General features: G+C 37.2%; 1 protein-coding gene across 1 annotated transcript in view; it reads left to right on the forward strand.

Annotated features, from left to right (window-relative positions):
* Positions 1-19,889, forward strand: part of LOC142144631 (regulator of microtubule dynamics protein 2-like) — a 59,295-nt gene that overhangs the window by 5,816 nt on the left and 33,590 nt on the right. Inside the window, exons 2-5 of the mRNA XM_075203728.1 lie at positions 931-1,683; positions 7,753-7,951; positions 9,297-9,399; positions 14,388-14,448. Coding sequence (XP_075059829.1) covers positions 1,259-1,683; positions 7,753-7,951; positions 9,297-9,399; positions 14,388-14,448 — 788 coding nt within the window. The 5' untranslated portion in view covers positions 931-1,258. The remainder of the gene's footprint in view (positions 1-930; positions 1,684-7,752; positions 7,952-9,296; positions 9,400-14,387; positions 14,449-19,889) is intronic.

Consider the following 19,889-nt stretch of genomic DNA (forward strand, 5'->3'; position numbering starts at 1 on the left):
GTGCTACAGTAGCTCTTCTGTGGGATTTGTGAATGTCTCCAGTTCACTGGTTATCTGTTCTTGACCCCATTTGGTAACTACTAGCCACTGCATATCGGGAACACCCCACAAGACCTGACACTTTGTAGATGCTCTGACTCAGTTGTCTAGCCATCACAATTTGGCACTTGTCAAAGTTGCTCAGATCTTTACTCTTGTCCATTTGTTTTGCTTCCAACACATCAACTTCAATAACTGACTGTTCACTTGCTGCGTAATATATCCCACCCCTTGACAGGTGCCATTGTTACTCGCTTCATTGTTACTCGCTTCACTTGTCAGTGGTTTTATTGTTGTGGTTCATACTATAGTGCAGGCACCAGGGTGTGTTAATTGTTCAGTGTGAGTGCAGGATGCTTGGAATATATAACACTCAATATTGTTTCAGAGTGTTATGTAACATAGAGGTTTATCTGTATGTATGTAATATATATATATATATATATACATACACACACACATTTAAAAAATATAATGTATTTGCTGATCCCTGCGTTACCACCTACTTTTTACTGCATCCTGTTGTACAACTCTGACAAGGGAAGGCAAATGTATTAAAATGTAACATGGCAGGTGGTAATGCTGCTTTAGTTCTGTGACTGGATCATTCACTTAAATGTGTATATGCAGTATCATGTGCTATATATATATTATGTAATTACTTAACACTGAAGCATTGGTGAGTGTTATAGATTTAATGAATGTATGTATTTATGTAAAATGTTACTTAATAAGGATAGAAACTGAAAATAACAGTGTGTTTTGTAATATGTATTTTAATTAGACTTTATTGGCATTTATGTGTTTTGTTTTGTTTTTCATTTTTGTTTAAACCTCCAACTCTCCTACTGCCCCCTGGTTACTAAACAACATGTCTCTTTTGTTTGGCAGGTGTACAAAAGCTTTGAAGCTCAGTCGTGACTTTGGACTTTGAAAAGTGAGATGCTGTGTTACACAGAACTGGGATTCATGTCTATCCTAAGTCGATTGCGTTCTTGATGGCAGCCTTTATTAGCAGAACGTTATCTCATGGTAGAAGGTTGTGTAATAAATCTAGTAACGGAAGAATGTAGCCTTCTATTCTGTGAACTTTGTAATTCCATGCTGCTTGCTTGCTGATAAACCATCACGATTAAAATCAGTGGTGCTTAGTTGTGTTTAACATGAGCAATAGTTTTCATTTTTAGAAATAAAGAAGAAAAGCACAGTTCAAAGAAAAATGTCTCAGTTGGAGCACAGAGGCTTATTTTTGGGAGCCCTCGCTGGAGCTGCAGGCGTTAGCTTTGCCTGGTTGTGTTGGAATAGGTATGGAAAACATGGTTTCTTTCATAGCTTGCTTGCATCAGCTAGAGATACCCAAGGTCAGGACAACCAAGGGGCGGTCACTGTCCTTCAAGGTCGTCAGCTGCAGATCTTGGAGAAACTGGGGACCCTGTTGAAAAGTGTGGAGGAGCTCAAGGATGAGGTGAAATTTATAAAAGAAACTATCCCAAAATTGGAAGAGCAAATTAAGGATGAGCTAAGAGGAAAGAATGATACCCGGAAGGTCAGTCCTCAGCACAGGACTCCTAAAAGAAAGAAAAGTGAAACCACCAAGGGTGAAGGTGACTACCCCAGCTCTGAGGAAGCAGAGAGTGAAGGAGGGTAAGGATAGAATACAATAAATATTATGACACATAAAGGACATGTCAACATTTAATTGCCAGCTTGGAATCTGCCTGTAAAGATTGTTCTTCTGCATTGTTTGTATAACGTATGTATAATGCTCTTTCATAATGATATGGGTCTACCTTTGCACAAGTGCCTCTCATTTTGCAGTAATGGATATGCGAGTATTTGGGGGTGCAAAAGTTTCTAGTTGCCATTGGGGGGAGTTTGCAGAATCGGACTGTGTACAAATGTGCCCAGGTTTTCATGAAGTTGTAAAATTAGTTTTTGTTTGTACAGTGCTATGTAAATGAGCTAGCAGAATAGAGAATACAAATATTTTGAGCGTTTTCCAGGTATATTGGATACACAGAACTTTTGCATCTCCGCTAAAGGACGTGATTTTTCTGCCTTTTCAGATGTGTATAATAAATCAGGTTGCGTCCCATACATGGGAGAAGTTTTTTACCTTGTGTGTAGCATTTCTACCAGTTTAATCAAAACATGCAAGACACGTAACTGCCACATATATAATAAAGGTAGTCATTATGTCTGATTAATTTAACACATAAATAAAGGTAAACCAAGCATTATTCTAGGAGATAAACATAAAAGGTTAATGTTATGGAAGGAGTGGTCCTATTGTTGAAGTAGGTTGGATATTTCTACTGTTTCCACCATGTGCATTTTTCTCAGTATCCCCAAACTTGCACATTTAGAGGAATCCTAAGGTCGGGAAGGGGTTGACACACTCGCAGAAATGAAGAAGCATTTTTAGTGGTCTGTAAATGAGCCCTACAGCAACTTGTTATAGTAACTTTGCTCAGCACAGCAGCTAGAGCAGATCAGTGATAGTATTTCTAAAGAAACAGTATACATTGTGCTCTTACAACAAGCACTATTATACATATTCATCAATACATGTTATATTTATTTTCATTAATAATTGAAAGTGTTTTCTTTCGGAAGTTGAACATATCATGTTTTCTAACATGTTTCCTTAGAGATATAAGATTTATGTCTATAAAAATACTCTGCATAATCTTCTTATTCCTGAGCTGAGATTAGCAATAAAGCGTTATTCTACCTGCCAGCATTATTATGCACAGCGCTGAAGTCTTTGAATTTAAGAAGACAATTTTAAGTTATTTTTAAACACAGCTTTCTATCCAACTCAGAAAATAGGAGATAAAAACAAGTCTTTTGTATTTTTAAAGTTAGGCCTTTTTTATAAATAAATGTGTGAAATAGAAAGATTTTTGAGGTTTGAAATTACATAGATTTAAAAATATAACTTAAATGACTGGCTGCTACTTTTCCCAAGATAGAAAATAATGCTTGAAGCAAGGTGGTCGCTGGTAACTTTATGTATGCAGAATGCACTGGCATCTGTTGCTCAGATTGCTAAATATAATTGTGGCATCCTTATTATTCATTAACTCAATGTTGTATAATTATTTTCTTTTTACTGATTCATATCAAGGGCTACAGTTACAGGAATTGTTTTCATGCAAATTCAAATAATGTTGCACATTGTGGCAATAAAGAAACTCAAGCACATGGAAGCTGCATTCCTAGAGAGCTGTAACTGGGCAGATATTGTGGGTTTCTAACAGATGTTGTAATCGTAGAACTGAACTGATAATTGTGACACTATCCATAAAACATGCAGGGATGGTTTTTCACGCCCCTGCTTTACTAGAAATACTATCCTTGAATAATTTAGCTCTATGATATCACCATTAACTACACATTTTTTGTTTCTTGGCTGCTGTGATGTGGGTTTGTGTGTGGAGCTGTTTAGTCTAGTTTTTGTTTTGTCTGAAATGCTATCTTCTAATGATATGAGTTTCAAATATTGCACATAAGTCAGCATGATGCACATTTTTATTTGCAAGCTGATAACTTTTGAGTGGTCCATTTCACAGAAATGGTAGTGTCCCTATTTCAGTTATTGGGACTATGTTGTAAAGCTGTATCATGTTTCACAACCATGATAGAATTAATTAATGTTTATTTATATAGCACATACATGCTCAGCAGTGCTTTACAGCTTGTAAGACTATGATCAATATTGGGAAAATGTAGCAAGTGAGACACACTGCTGAAGGAAAACAAAAGGGAGCTAAAACCAGCCAGGAGATAGAGCGATGCAGGTAATTGTTACATTCGCACACAAGGCCATTTGCCTTGCAGTTTATTCAGCCAGACAGCAGATGCTCAGCAAAGGAGTAAGTTCCTGTCTGGTGAGTAACTACACAGAGACACTCAAGCATATACATGTATGTATACACAGTGACAATAAATGTATTTATACATAAACCAGGATATAAGTACATGCATACAAGCACACAGAGACATGTATACATGGACACGTGTATGTGTGTGTATGTGTATATATATATATATATATATATATATAATTACATTACACACACACACACCCCCCTACAATACTCAAATGAAGAACTAAATCATCAGCCACTTGTGGACGCTGCTTTCAGGTCGTCTCTTGTGTCTGTCAATGAAATCTATGCAACACTATCAATGGGACAAGTGCAAGGGATAGTGGGTTAGGTTACACTATATTGCCAGCTCTATACACTAATAATCTTAAAAATATAGCAAAGCCACACAGGCTGGTCAGAACAAATTGCTCAAAAAGTTAAGAGCCAGGGCCATATGCTAGTGCCAGGAATGTTATAATGCAACTGTGATATGCATGTAAAAAAAAAAAACAACGATGAGGGTGGGGGGTTATGTACATTACATTAACAGATGAGCATATTGTACCAGCCATAAACTCACACATATTATTTACTGTTTTGTGCAACTGAAGACATACCAGTCATATGTCTTCAAACTTTGTACCAGCAGTTTGCCAATACAGATAATTTCACACATCTAATTTACCAGCAGTGTACCAATACTATTCTATCAATCTGTGGCAAACACATAATACGGTACCAGCCTGTTTCCCTGTGAAGGAGTGACCCCACACTTCTATAACACGACGTTCGTGATGATGCCATCGTGGGGAGAGGGCCTGTTTGGTCACAAGAGAGTGCCTTTGAGATTCTCCCATTTGGTAGTGGCACTGCACATGCGCTGATTTGCGGAACAAGTCCAAGAGCAGTATCGTACTTTCCCCACTTATATTCAAGAAACGAGACAATTTGAAAAATACGTTGGCCCCTACTTTCTTGAAGTCGATGTAACTAAGAATGTTAGTAATTATATAGATTAGGAACACCTTGATGTTTCAAGTATGGTGTGATGAGATTGGGTTACCGTTACCATCCCCCATCCGTCTCTATGAACCAAAAGACTGCATCTGGCTGATAATGACTCTGGTGGAACCTATCAGTGTAATTATTAAGTCATTGGGAACATATGGACTACAATCTCTAAGATTCTACAATTCTTAAATATAACTAGGTGAGCTGCAAATGGAACAGTTGGGATATTGTCACGAGCCACGGTGATGGGAGGGATTCTCAGCATGGTAAATTGGGACCCCTTAAAAGCCTGCAGGGAAGACTTCAGTGTGCTCAAGGATTTCCAGAATTTTGTCTCTCACCAGCTCCATTGTAATTCCTGCTTCTGAATTGCAACTACTCTTCACATCTTGCTGATAGAGAGCATTAGCCAGGACCATTAGGGACAAGAGACAGGATTTCCAGCTCTGTCAGGGGAGGCGTATCTACAGCTTGGTTGGGGGAATCGATCTCATAGTGTGGCCGAGAGCAACTTACTGTATATATTAGTGGTCGAAGTGGAAAATTTAGAAGTGATAATATGGTAAATCTAAGTGGGCCACCTAGTTTTATTGATTTTGATAGGTTTAGTGTAAGCCCTAATTTTAGATGCTTTTTAAACACTATTTAATAACGTACAAAAACATTCAGTTATAGCATTTAATATGTGTTTGTGTTTTTACTGAATATTTTAAAAAAAACATCTAAAATTAGGGCTGTGTCCCCCACCTACGTCTCCCATGCAATATACACACACATGTGACAGATACGCAGGCACCCACATCCATTGGACATTTCAAATATTTTGGGGATCGGAGCTCTGTTGATGGAGAACTAGAAATATGCTTATATGCTGCTAATTGAACTATATTTTGGGGAGTGTCTCAACCCAAAACAAATATTGTGCAATTAGAATAAAGCAGAAAAACAATTCAGAGTAAAGTGTTGTATACATTGTCTTTTATAACTAAATCTTTTAGTAATGTTATTGTGATATTGTTTAGAGATATACACTATATGGACACAAATATTCGGACGCTTGACCAGTACACCAACTGGGACTGTAAGGACGTTGTATGCAAATAGATATACTTTAATATGGAGTTGGTCCCCCTTTTGCAGTGATAACAGCTTCCACTCTTCTTTGAAGGCTTTCCACAAGATGTTGGAGTGTTTCTGTGCGAATTTGTGACCATTCATTCTGTAGAGCATTTATGAGGTCAAGCATTGATGTTGGATGAGAAGGCCTGGCTCGCAATCTCTGTTCCATTTCTTCCCAAAAGTGTTTGATGAGGTTGAGGTCAGTGCTCTGTGCGGGCCAGTCAAGTTCTTCCACACCGAACTCATAAAACTATGTCTTTGTAGTCCTTGCTTTGTACACTGGGGCACAGTTATGTTGGACTAGAAAATGACCTTCCCCAAACTGTTGCCACAAAATTGGAAGCATCGCATTGTCCAAAATGACTTCGTATACTGAAGCATTAAGATTGCCCTTCACTGGAGGTAAAGGGCCTAGCCCAAAACCTGCAAAACAGCCCCATACCATTATCCCTCCAGTCAGGCAGATAACATTCTCCCGGCATCTGCCAAACCTAAACTCGCCCATCTGACTGCCAGAGAAGCGTGATTTGTCATTCCACAGAACACGTTTCCATTGCTCCACAGTCCAGTGTCGGTGTGCTTGACACCACTCCATCCGACGCTTGGCATTGGTCTTGGTGATGTGAGGCTTGCACTCAGCTGCTCGGCCATGGAAACCCATTACATTAAGCTCCCGCTGCACAGTTTTTGTGCTTACATTAATGTCAATGTAAGTTAGGAACTCTTCAGCTTTGAAATCAGCAGCATGTTGGCGACTTCTGCGCACGCAGTCGTTGACCCCGCTCTTTCATTTTACGTGATCTTCCGCTTCATAGCTGAATTGCTGCTGTTCTTAAACGCTAATAATATCACTTACAGTTGACCGTGGAATATCCAGCACGGATGAAATTTCACAAACTGTCTTATTGCAAAGGTGGCATCCTATCACAGTACCACGCTTGAAGTCTCTGAGCTCTTCAGAACGACCCATTTTGTATCACAAATATTTGCAAATGGAGACTGCATGGCTAGGTGCTTGATTTTATACACCTCCTGCAACGAGTCTGATTGAAATACCTCAATTCAATAATTAACAAGTGTGGCCAAAAACTTTTGTCCATATAGTGTATATTCACAATTCTATTTAGTGTTTATTTATTTTTTCCTGTTTTTTTTGTTTGTTACTTTACATTTGGATAAGTGCAAGTGGAAGGTGCAAAATGTGTGTAGCTCTGAGCTAAAGCATATGTGTGCCCTTCTACAAACCAAGGAACACTCTGCTAGTGCGCCTTCTCCATCAGTTCATCTCACTTCAATAATTCTGTTTCACAAAACAAAATCTAATTTTTGCTCTTCTCTGCATAACCAGGTGCACAGGAGCATCTATCCCGCTATTAGCCAGGAACGCCCTCACTCTGCCCAACTCTTCAGATCGGTCTAGGCAAACTTCTGCTCCTCTGAAAAATACCCCCATCTTGCTCTACAAACTGAAAGGCATTTTGGGCATATTAAATAAGGTACATTGACTGATCTTTCTTTTTATATCAGCCAATGGAGCAGTATAGTAGCATATGTTCTTGTTGAAATAAACATCTCTGTAAGCTGGATGTGGTTTGAGCTATGTTTTCCTGAGCAATTCTAAAAGAAACAAAAAGCAAAGTGAAAATAAGCACCAACTTTAAAGGTAGAATAACTTTATGTTTAAGACATTTGTATCTTTCTCTTTCAGATACATCACTGCTCAGACTGACACAGAAGTAGAATCAGAAGATGAGCCGGGAGTGGGACGTGTCAGGGCAGAAAGTTCTGAAGTCACAGAAGAGGAAGCTGAGCTCCTTTCTCTTCTCCAACAAGCAGATTCTAGCCATAGTGGCTCAGAATCAGAGAAGCAGGAAGGGTTTAGGATGATACTCAACAAGCAGGAAAAGGTATTTTTAGTAGAAAACTGGACTACGCCAATACCCACAAGCTGCGTCCACACCTTTTCTCCCAGGGGCTGAATGTGGCATTTGGTTTGACATCAAAACATTTTTTTCCCTAATTAAGATTTTTTTAAGTAAAAGGAGATTTAGGTAAATATAAAAATAAGGATGGATAATTGGGCACATTAACGGCTGTCCAATTGGTGACTCCCAATTGGATTAAGGAAAACACAGTTAATGGTTATACTTTAAAAAAAGAAAAAATATGGAGAATTAGTTAGGAAATGAAGGTTATACAATACACTTTAAAGTAAATTACTGAATTTGTTTTACACAATAACTATTTATTTGTTTAGGAAATCATAGTGAATTTATACTTTTTGGAGGCAGCAGATAAATGGTCTCTTATGTTTTACAGTTATAAAAGCTAAATCAGATGAAATCAGTAAAAGAATATATGAATATATTCATAATTATTTCCAAGCAGTTAGTGCACCCCTTGAAATGTGTCCTTGAATGTGTTTTCCTATTTTTTCCATTTATTTTGATAATTATATTGTTATGTTTGTTTGTTTTTTGTAAACATTTTCTTTAATTTTTTTCTGTTTATATTTTTTTGTTTACCTGTTTTTTGTTTTTTTTATAATGTCCCCGCGTCAAATATATTTTTATTTGTACAGCAACTGTTCGTAAGGTCTAACTTGTAGCTAACATATCCGCTCCTGTTAGAGCTGAAACAAACAATTAAGTTGTTTGTTTTTTTATACTGAGAGCTAATCTTTTTAGCTCTTGTAGCTCTTTCTTTTGCAGGGAACCACCGAGGGTATAGAGGATGTGGAAATACCTATTCTGTTGAGCCTTGTACAGAAATGTTGGATCAGTCAAAACTGTTAATAATGGTTGCTGACCATCTCTTTGGGTGTGCGGACGATTTCTGGGCGATTGTTAAAATGGATAAAAATGATAATTTCTCCTAAAGTAAAAATTCAGTTTTAGATTGAGTGTTATAAGTTAAAAATTAATGCAGAATGTTATCTAGATATAGACATATGCATATGTTTTTGTTTTTTTTGTGATGCACAGTAGGGAAATGCATATCTTCTACAAAATAAATTGGTGTATGTCCATCTGTAATTGAGCGCCATAAGGTTCTTAACATATGTAAGTATAGGCATAGGTTCTTGGGTCTAACCTATTCAGAACAACTCATTTGGGGCATGGGAAAACACTCTTAATTGGCATTCATGCATAATATGTTTTGGATTTTAATCTATTTTAGAATGTTTCTGCTACAGGTATGGGAATGAAGAACTGGTTAATCTTATAGTAAGAACATTATTTTTTTAATTAGTATGGAAACAAGGTTGAATTCCTATGGAGACTGGCACGGGCATACAGTGACATGTTTTATCTTACTAGTGATGTGGAAGAAAAGAAGAGCTATGCAGCTAATGGTAAGATCTCCTTTCAAAAGCAACACCATAGACATGTCATACTTCTGTCCTGTAACACCCATGCACTGTAAACTTGTTAAAGGGCCATTACTTTAAAATTATTTATTGCTAAACATAGCTTTAAAGGGCCATTGCTTTAAAATTGTTTTATTTATTGCTAAGCATTGCATTTCTTATATTTTGTGTAGATAAAGATTTGCACAAAATGAATATACTTTTTGTTTTTTTTAGTAGACTAGCATCCATAGTTGTTGTTTATGCTGATCATCTCCCACCATCTCAATTACTATTTTCACTGTGCTTAAATATATGTAGACAAACACTATCTGCTAATTAGGGATTTATCCAGATCAGTTGATTGAACAGTATAAAGCTGGACATTCATGGAACAGTTACATTTATAAAATTGGCCAAATATTGCTACAGATGTGGACCTGCTAATGACTAGCAATCATGATCAAAATCCTCCATGGATTAACTGGAATTTGGGAAAATGCATTTTGCTGATGACCTTGATCTGTATGCGGTTGGCCAGTTTGGTCTCATCTTGGCTGGCCAAATTACTGGATTTGTCCAATTTGGTCACTCACATGAACACAGATTATAGGTGAAGCAACTGGGTTCTTACCTGTGCAATATTATGCCATATTATTAGATTGGATTGTTTGATCCTTGTAAAAATAATGGGGAAAATATAAATTATGACCTAATTGAATTGGAAAACATCTTTTACGTTATTTATACATCAATGTTCGCTGTGTGTTCACCAATATGCAACCAAAGCTCTCTACACATATTGTGATCCGGCCGCTTTGCCCAATTTGATGAACAGCCAGAGCTGTGGCGAGTTTGGGTACACATTTTGTTATCAGAATGTAAGGATCTGGATGTTTGGATGCAGATTAGCTTAGTGCTCATCCCAATACAGTCATGTTTTCAGTCCTTTACAGATGGATAAGTTCACATTTTTTTCAGGCAGACCTTATTTAATATTATTTCATGTGTGTGCAATATCAGTCTAATTTGTTAGACACCATCCAAATTAGCCAATCAGATCAGCACATTTGTGGTGCTTGCTTTGAATAAAATGTTGCATAGAGGTGAATAGAATAATATTTGTACAAGTTTAGTACAGCAATTCCAAATCGCATAAGTGTAAATGTATATTTCGTATATTCCTAGATATTGGTTTACACAAAACAGAAACATCTACAGAATTATTTTTTTTCTTGTTAATTCTCATTGAAATATTTGTCAGTTCATAGAGTACATCAATTTATGAAACAAGTCAAATATGACCTTACATGAAAATGTCTGGTAAATGAACACTACAACAAAGTGAAGAATAGCATCTAAGGATAAGTAGTACAGCACCATCTGTGTTTAGGTTTTAGTAGTTACCAAAATCATTTTTACATATCCATCAAGTTCAGCAAGGCGGAGGATATTTTCTTTACATTTGTTAATCAGAAATGTATGTATAATAATAAAGCAAATTATTCTGAAGACAAAGTTGGGAATAACTGAATAATTATTTTTTATTATAAATTGTAATTATTGTTTTTTTACAAAGCATAAAGTATACATTTAAAGGGAAGATAGGATGACCCAGCTTGCTAGAGTTTATAATCCAAAATTAAGCTGGGAGAGCTTTTAACAGCAGTAGATTCAGATGACTTTATTTTTCAAAATGTATCACTTTTTGTGGCATTAAATTCTGGATCTTATTGTCACGAACGCACTATCAGCGTACCTGACTTTGGGTGTCGACTAATCTGTCACCCAGGTTATAAATATATGTTGAATTGCCCTCAAACAGTGCACCCATATACACCTATGATTTGCCACCACCTATTGAATAAGGGCAATAGGACCCCAATATACTGGGACACAATGCCCTGTGTTGCACACAGGTTAACCGTGCACACACCAGCAATCAAAGAGTTAACACAGCAAAACTCAAATGTACACACTGGCACACTCTAGGCTTGTTGATCAGATGGATTAACAATTCACACACCAGCATTCCAATGATCAAGCAATACTCCTCATGGAAGGCTAATGGATTCATTAGAGTATCAAGGACAAAACTTATTAAGTTTTAGGTTTAATGTACAAAGGTACAGGGCATTTGGATATATTAAAAAAGATAGAACATATGACAAATGACATACAAAAAAAATAAATGCAATACAGTTATAAAACCAAATGGGCTAAAATTACAGAGAATACATTTACCTATTCTGTATGTCTGGAGCAGGCAAAATGAGATGGATAGTCCTTCAATTAGTTTGAGACCCCAAGAGCTGACAATCTACTCTCTCCCACACAGGATTTTTAAGCAGGCTGACATGGTATTGATATTCAAGGGAGCAGTATATATGCTAGAGATGGTCACTGACCCCCGTGTTTTGGTTTTGTATTCGGTTTTGGATCTGGATTACCTTCGTGTGTTGGTTTTGGTTTTGGTTTTGCAAAACCGCCCTTGCGTGTTTTGGTTTTGGTTTTGTTTTGCTATTTTTGAAAAAAATACAATTTTTTGGGTCTAAAATAACCTAATTTAGTGCTCCACCAGTTTCTTAGATAAGTGAGGTAATTCTAAAGCTAATAAATTATGAAAAAACAGTTGAATCCCTTGTAGGCCGTCCTTAATGCGAACACTTGTCTGCAAATTATACAGTCAAACCTGGTTGTCTACCTCCTCCATCTTTGATTATTGGCAATGTAGCCATCATCTTTGGGTGTATATTAGACCCTACACTTGTAGTTGAATATTAAAAAAGCAGCCTGCACAGACTGTGGAGCTAGAAAGTAGAATTAAATGGACCACAGTACTTTGGTGGCTATCTAAGCCTCCACTTGTAGTTGAATATAAAAAAAGCAGCCTGCACAGACTGTGGAGCTAGAAAGTAGAATTAAATGGACCACGGTACTTTGGTGGCTATCTAAGCCCCCCCCCCCCCCGCCCTCCACTTGTAGTTGAATATAAAAAAAGCACCCTGCATAGATTGTAGAACTAGAAATTTGAATATACAAAGAAATGGACAAAGGCAGTTTGGTATCTGTCTGCATCAGATCCCCTCTCCACTAGGAATAAAATAGAAAACTATTCAGCCGTTGTATAATCTAGAATATAAATAGAAATTGAGAAAGGCAATTTGGTATCTGTCTGCATCATAATCATCAACATCCTCATTAGCGCCCTCGTCACCTCCATAAATCTCCCCCTCATCCTCTTCTATTTACAAAGTGGCATCCTCAATTTGTGTATCAGCGGCTACACTCGGGCTGTTCAGGTACACATCAGCAGAACTGCTGAAAGGGCCCTTCTTTATGGGTACACTAACAGAATGCTCACAATTAGACATACCACTGTTGGATGGACTCTCCACAGGGATCGGTGTCATTTCTGATTCAGAGCAAACATTATTCTCCAATGCCTTACTGTTATCTTGCAGCTCGGCTTTGACGCGTAACAGTAGTTGTGCACCACTTGTAGGGTCGGTAACATTTTTGGATCTGCCACTAATAGCCAAAGGTGAAGGCCTCATTCTCTCTTTGCCACTGCGTGTGTAGAATGGCATGTTGGCAATTTTTTTTTTTATCGCCACTTAACTTTTGCTCAGTAACACTTTTTTTTCGCTTCAACACAGTAAATTTTTTTGGTTTTTTTTGCACTGATTTGGAAACACTCTGTTGTTTGACATCGCCTTGGCCAAATGACGTACTAGGAACACTAACATCAGGACTGGTGACAGAACCTGGTTGCTCATTCTGATCATATGTGGACTTCTTTGAATCCATTCTGAGCGAAAAGCACTGAGGAGTGCTAACAATTATTTGGTAGATACTGCTGACAGATATGACTTTTGACAGCCAGAAATATTTATGCACAATTAGGGAGGACACCCCAAAAGCACTGAGGAGTGCTAAAAATTATTTGGTAGATACTGCTGACAGATATGACTTTGACAGCCAGAAATATGTATGCCAAATATTACAAAAATAAAATAAACCTCTATCCTCCTCTCTTCTCTAGCGATTTTTGTTATAGCAATTGGAATAAGAATATTGTATTTTCTGTCCCTGCTCTAATCCGCCTGTGACTACACCCTGCTTTCTCCCTCTGTCAAATGGCGATGGATTGCTGTGGAGGCGTGTATTTATAATCTTGAAGTATCACGAGATCCGACGACAACACGATGACGTTCGGCCTCGATTTGGATTCGGAACGGGCGGGAGAGTACCGAGCTACTCAGCTCGGTACTCGGATACCCAAAGTTCGGGTGGGTTCGGTTCTCGGGGAACCGGACCCGCCCATCCCTAATATATGCTAATGTGGGGGGAGGAAATGTACCCTGGGTGTCAATTTTGGCTTTTTTCAGGCATATCCCAGAGGCATACTTTCCCTTCAATAAACCAGTCATAACCTCCTACATATTTACATATCAAATTTGATGAAATTACAGCAATATCAAATATCATTCTGAAACACGTGACTACTGTTATTTTCCTATACAGCTGTTATCAATATTTCACAACCCTTGCACGGTTTTTGCTCATGAGTACAGAGTGACACACTGATATCCCAAAATATGAAGGCATTTTCTTTGAAGTGAATATTTCTATATTTTGTGTTGGCCTAATTAGTTCCTTTAGCATATAGCTTTCCCTAATTTACACCGTACACCTAGTGGTTACTTTGTTTTTACCCTGACTTATTAGCAGTCTCCTCTAAATAGGAAATTGACTGAATTACCTGATTACCTGGGCTCGCAGGCCAAATGTATATAAAAAAAAAAACTTAAATAGAGATGTACATGACTTTCCTTCAGTTATCAGTTTAATATTTTATTTGGGGTCCTGACATTTAATATTTAATTAGGCCCTCACCCTGTCACTTATGAAATATGCCTGTGTACTAGAGCAAGTATGCGTGTGAGTGAATACATTACCACCATCTACATATGACATTTATGTTTTCACAGGAAAAGATGTTGCTGGGAAAGCGATCCAATTAGATGACTTTAGTGCTGGTAGCCACAGATGGTAGGTAAATATTTTAATGACTGTGAGACTATTAAAGTACTACAATGATTTGAATGAATGCTGTGTCTTTAACACTGTTGCTGTTTTACTGAATTCCACACTACACAGTATACAAATACTGTAGGCCATTGTGACATTGCAGATGTTCAGTAATGTAAAGAGTTACAGAATGTCTTCAGTGTGTTCCTAATAAATGTCGCTGAACATATTTTTTCACTATTACCTACACATTTAACAGACTGAAGAATGCATATGAATAAACATTAATGAGTGTGCCATTCCCATATAATTACATACATTTTAACTATAGCTGCTAATCAACATGATGTACTTCTCTTTCTCTGGAAATAAGAATAAACTAGTGTCATTTTAATTAGAGTGCGTTTAAAAGACCTAGATAACCACTTATGTTCTATCAGAACAAATCTAACACTACTTGTAAAGTTTCCCATTCAATTGATCTTATTGAGTTATAAATAAGTGTGTGTGTGTGTGTGTGTGTATGTGTATATATATATATATATATATATATATATATATATATATATATATATAACACATGTGTGACCTTTCCGTACAGTTAATAACAGTGCCTGGTACAAACATCAGTCAGCACCATTCCTTTTCTTGCTATCTTTCCAGATAAGAGCTTCTCCTGTATATGTGTGTTAAAACTTTCCACCACTCGCACATCCATCTGCACCATTCCCCTTCCATACTGCAGATAGAAGTATTGTGCATTAGGTTTGCACTAGCCACTTCTTATTTAAACAAGTTTATGGTACTTGTATTTGGTTAATGGAATGAATGTTGCTCTTTATAGCTGCAAAACTTTGTCTTCTCCTTTGTTCATCACTAGTGAAGTCATTTTAGGAAGCCGTTATTTAGTAATGATTTTACTTTAATGAAAATAAATATAGTCAGAATGTCAAAGTGCCAGATAAATATCTGAAACCGATAAACTATTGTCCTTTCATCAGCAGGATTTTTTCATGTTAATTGTTTGCTATCTATATATGACTATTGGGAATGAGCAGAGAAAGTCTCCTACAACTTAATATGACCTGAATTTATTGGCAAGACTATGTATGCAACATGTAATCCTTTTGTTATATACTTACTGTCGCTAACAAATCCAGGCGATATTAGGTATCATAGCTGTTCAGTTTTCTCTATTTTCCCTCTCAAAAAATTATAGTGAAACACAATGAATTTGAACTTGCGTACATAACAGTTTATATACTACGTAAGACAAGTATATGAACTCTGTTTATGCAACTTGATACTTGTAATTATCAATGAATGCCTGCTACACAAGATCTATGGTGGCACCATATTTAATGTCCAATTTAATTTACAATTAACTATACACTATTTGTGAAAGCACAGTGGGTTCGTTATTTAAACATATGGAAAGTATACGTCACATAACTTTCAGTCCTTTAAAAGGGATTAGATTGATATCAGCAGAGTATTGTTAAATCACAATAATTACACTGAAATTACGATCTACAGTTCTGTTTTTTGGAACTGTTTCTGGGAACTGCCTTCTCAACTTGTAAACACAATTGTCCAGTGTATGAAAACATTGCAAGTGCTACAAGTACCCTGTTGATATTTAAAACCTCTATTAGAAATTGTCTAACAAATATATGTTGAAACATAGCCAGCCCAATCCATGTGAAACATTGGGCACGGCTAGTCCAAGCATGGGTCAACTTGCTTCCCCCCACATGTTCTGGTACTGAAGCAGGTATGCTCTTGTATGCATACCCAACATCAGCTTTTTCATTTATCGCCTGGTTCTAATAGCTTTTCATGCTGTGAATTTAATACTGCCGGCAAAAAATAAAAAGGAGTACGTTTGGTCCTGGACACACCATGTTCATCATCATCATCACCATTTATTTATATAGCGCCACTAATTCCGCAGCGCTGTACATAGAACTCACATCAGTCCCTGCCCCATTGGGGCTTACAATCTAAATTCCCTAACATACACACAGACAGACACACAGACTAGAGTCAATTTGTTAGCAGCCAATTAACCTACCAGTATGTTTTTGGAGTGTGGGAGGAAACCAGAGCACCCGGAGGAAACCCACGCCAAACACGGAGAGAACATACAAACGCCATGGTCAGGAATCGAACTCATGACCCCAGTGCTGTGAGGCAGAAGTGCTAACCACCGAGCCACAGTGCTGCCCATATGTTACAATGCAAGGGTGCAAATTAGTTTATTATTTTGCGCATAAGTTAAAAACTGGCTGTTTTTTTTATGTTGCACACAAATACTTGATAGCTTTACTTTTTCACTGAAATTAAAAGTTGATCTAGGACATGCCGTATGCCAACTATAAGTCTGTCCCCATATTTTAAATTTACCTCCCCCGCCAATGCAACATGGTTTTGCCCAGGTTCAAAGTTACTCCTTTTTATGCTTTGCACTCCTTAATGATTTGGGCCTAGTGTATCTAGCCAATAACTTACATTGGGTTGTGTGTTTAGTAGATTTAGGTATTGAGCTTTGAATTATGGAAAATGCCTTTATTTGGAAACCGAAGGTCCCATGTATTCCAGTTAAAAGACCTCATATTCCTATTAGTATTTCTTTAATTATACTTCCGTTAATTCAATTAACCTGGATAAAAACTGAATTAAAATATTTTAAACATTATTTTGAAATTGAGGAAGTGTCTCACAAACGCACTCAACACACCACTTGTATTTAGAAACGTGCACAATATAATCTGTGTACAGTGGACACAGCAGCAATGGACAGCTTCTAAATTTGATTGGTTTCCCAAAAGACTGACACTCGAGGATAATTTTAAATGGATTTTTAAAGATCTCCACCCTCTGCCTCCTCATACCCCTTCAGTGATGTCGGCCAAAGAAAATCTGGGTGAATGGTAAAGAGGGTTTACAACTGGTAGTCTAAAGAGCATTTTCAGGACTTCTTAGACATACAATATTTCTTCTCTGGAGAGTCAAGAGTCACAGAAAGATAATTTCACTAACCTTGTATGAGTTCAGTTACATTCCAAATATTGATATGAAATAGTAATCCCTTAATGGTATATATGATTTCTCTAGTTTCTCAGTAGAGCTGCTATCTATAGTTCGCACATCTTATGTAGTTTATATTGGCAGAGATCTCGCAGAATGTGAAATATGAATAAGAGTGCTTTGAAGTCTTATATTTTTCATATAAATACATACCATCTTGCTAATTGCCAAGACTAACACCTTTCAATACCAATATTCCCTTTTCTTTTGAAAAGGAAAATTGGGTTATCAGATGGAAGTCCACAGACATCAGGTCTGTGACATGCATATGCAAGGCTAAGATGGCTTCCTGTGTGCCTTGTGATGTATTTAACCTAGTTAATCATCCCACTCATCTCCAGGGTTTAACTGGTCACATTCCTGAAGCAATTTATCAAAGGATGAAATAATTTGTTTGACAGTCTTATCTGTATTTCAACTTTAATTGGTCCTCCACCAAAACAGAGACCATTCAATGTTATGTACAAACAGTGTGCTGCAGATTTCTTCCCTTGAGACTGTAGGTCATTTGTTTTCCATTACTTCTTATGGCCTTTTGTGTGGATGAGAATGCTGCTATGTACGTTGTTTCTATCGTCGCCAATAAAGATTGTCCGATGCGATTAATGTGGTTCCAATGCACAAAAAGATTTAATAGCATAATATATCAAAGTATAACAAAATGCAATAAAATATAACCAATACATTACGCTGCGCACTGGATCCAGCAGACTGTTACTGCATGAGTGGCCAGTTTATAAACAGTTTTGTTTGAAAAAACAGTGATGATGTCACAATGTACACACAGATAATACTAAGAAAGTTCTTCATTGGTTCAGTGTTTATGATGTTCCAATAGACTGCAGGTCATAGGTTAAAGCGATTCTTCTCCTTGAATTTGGAAGCAACTCACTCAAACAGCTGCATAAGTGTCTTGTCTCAGGGAACTGCCAAAAATCTAAGTGTAAACTGACCCATAATAGAATTAATCTTATACTAATCATAGCTAGCGACCGGCTATGTGTAATATAAGACCAAACACCATACATTTATTAGGACATGAACCATAAATACCTTTAATGTAGGTTCTTTGTATAAATAATCTCTAAGTTATTAATTAAAAAATGTCAGTTGGAACTTTATTAAATGTGAACTATTTATAAATGTAGGTGTGAATGTAAGTGTATTTGCTCTGTTTTCCTGTGCGACTGCGTAATTAACCATGGTATGACGTAGCGCACTAATTGCAATCACATGGAAAACTGTTACAATCAATAGTTATTAATTTAGAAGGCCTTCATCCAGTTATTCAACTTAGACAAAGCCTATGTATGCGACTCCTTTGTCTACTTCTTCTGTAAAAGTAGCACAGCTCAGCGAAACCATTCTCCAATACATGAGTAGTTTATGATGTGATTTCATGTGACTGTAGAACTTTTGTGTTCTGTACTTTAACTTAACGCATAACTCAAATATTAAATTTCAGTGATATATACATTTTTTGGCATGAGAACGGCATCATCTGAACCTTTCATAAGCAACCTTTCACTTACTGCTTTTTTCTGCTGCCAGCAAAGCATATTTCCTGTCCTTTCGTGGAGAAAACGCGTTCCTTTTCAAACATTCGTAACCTTATTGAAGGGAAAAGGTTTTGTCTTTTAGAGAAGATTGATAATGTAACCACATCTAGTGGCAGAATGTCGATGTTCATTGAGAGATTAGGAATGGCTGCAGAAGCAATGCATAGTGAAGTGTTCTTTGTGTTAAAGTGGCTGAAAATATGAAGACTGTTTCCAGCACTTTCTTAACTCTACCTGAAAAATAAGAATGGATATATCAGAAAAAATATATTTACACATTTAGGGGTCTTATTTATGAATGGGTAAGAAACCCCAAATTAATTCAAAACAAACAGGATTTTTTTTACAGAGTTATGGCTTCACTCTGTTTAATAAGGTGGGAATCGTTTTAACGCTGCCGAGAATTCCGACAACGTTCATACCTACGAAAAAAATCGGATTGGCTACAATAACAAATGCAATAAAAACAGACTTGCCTGCAACCGTAGGTCCAGATGTCCGATGGCACCGGCATGCTGACAGGAACTGATGCCAAAGACACAGCTCTCCGACACTTGTGTGTCACGTCATCGCGACTTACATCTATGTCAATTTAAAGCAGCAATGTGTGGACCCCTCAGGTTAAGTGTTTAAACACTTAACTTGCATAAACTTGTCACAAAACTGCCCTGTATGGCAGGGTGGCACGAAAGAAGCCTCTTCTGAAAAAGTGCCACACACTTTAGCGCTTTGTAAAACTTGGAAAATTCTGATGCCATGAACCAAACTCTACACACCACCCAATACACACCATGGAGCATTATGTTGTGGGGG

Source organism: Mixophyes fleayi, chromosome 3 (assembly GCF_038048845.1).
Source record: "Mixophyes fleayi isolate aMixFle1 chromosome 3, aMixFle1.hap1, whole genome shotgun sequence".
In the NCBI taxonomy this organism is placed as follows: domain Eukaryota; kingdom Metazoa; phylum Chordata; class Amphibia; order Anura; family Limnodynastidae; genus Mixophyes; species Mixophyes fleayi.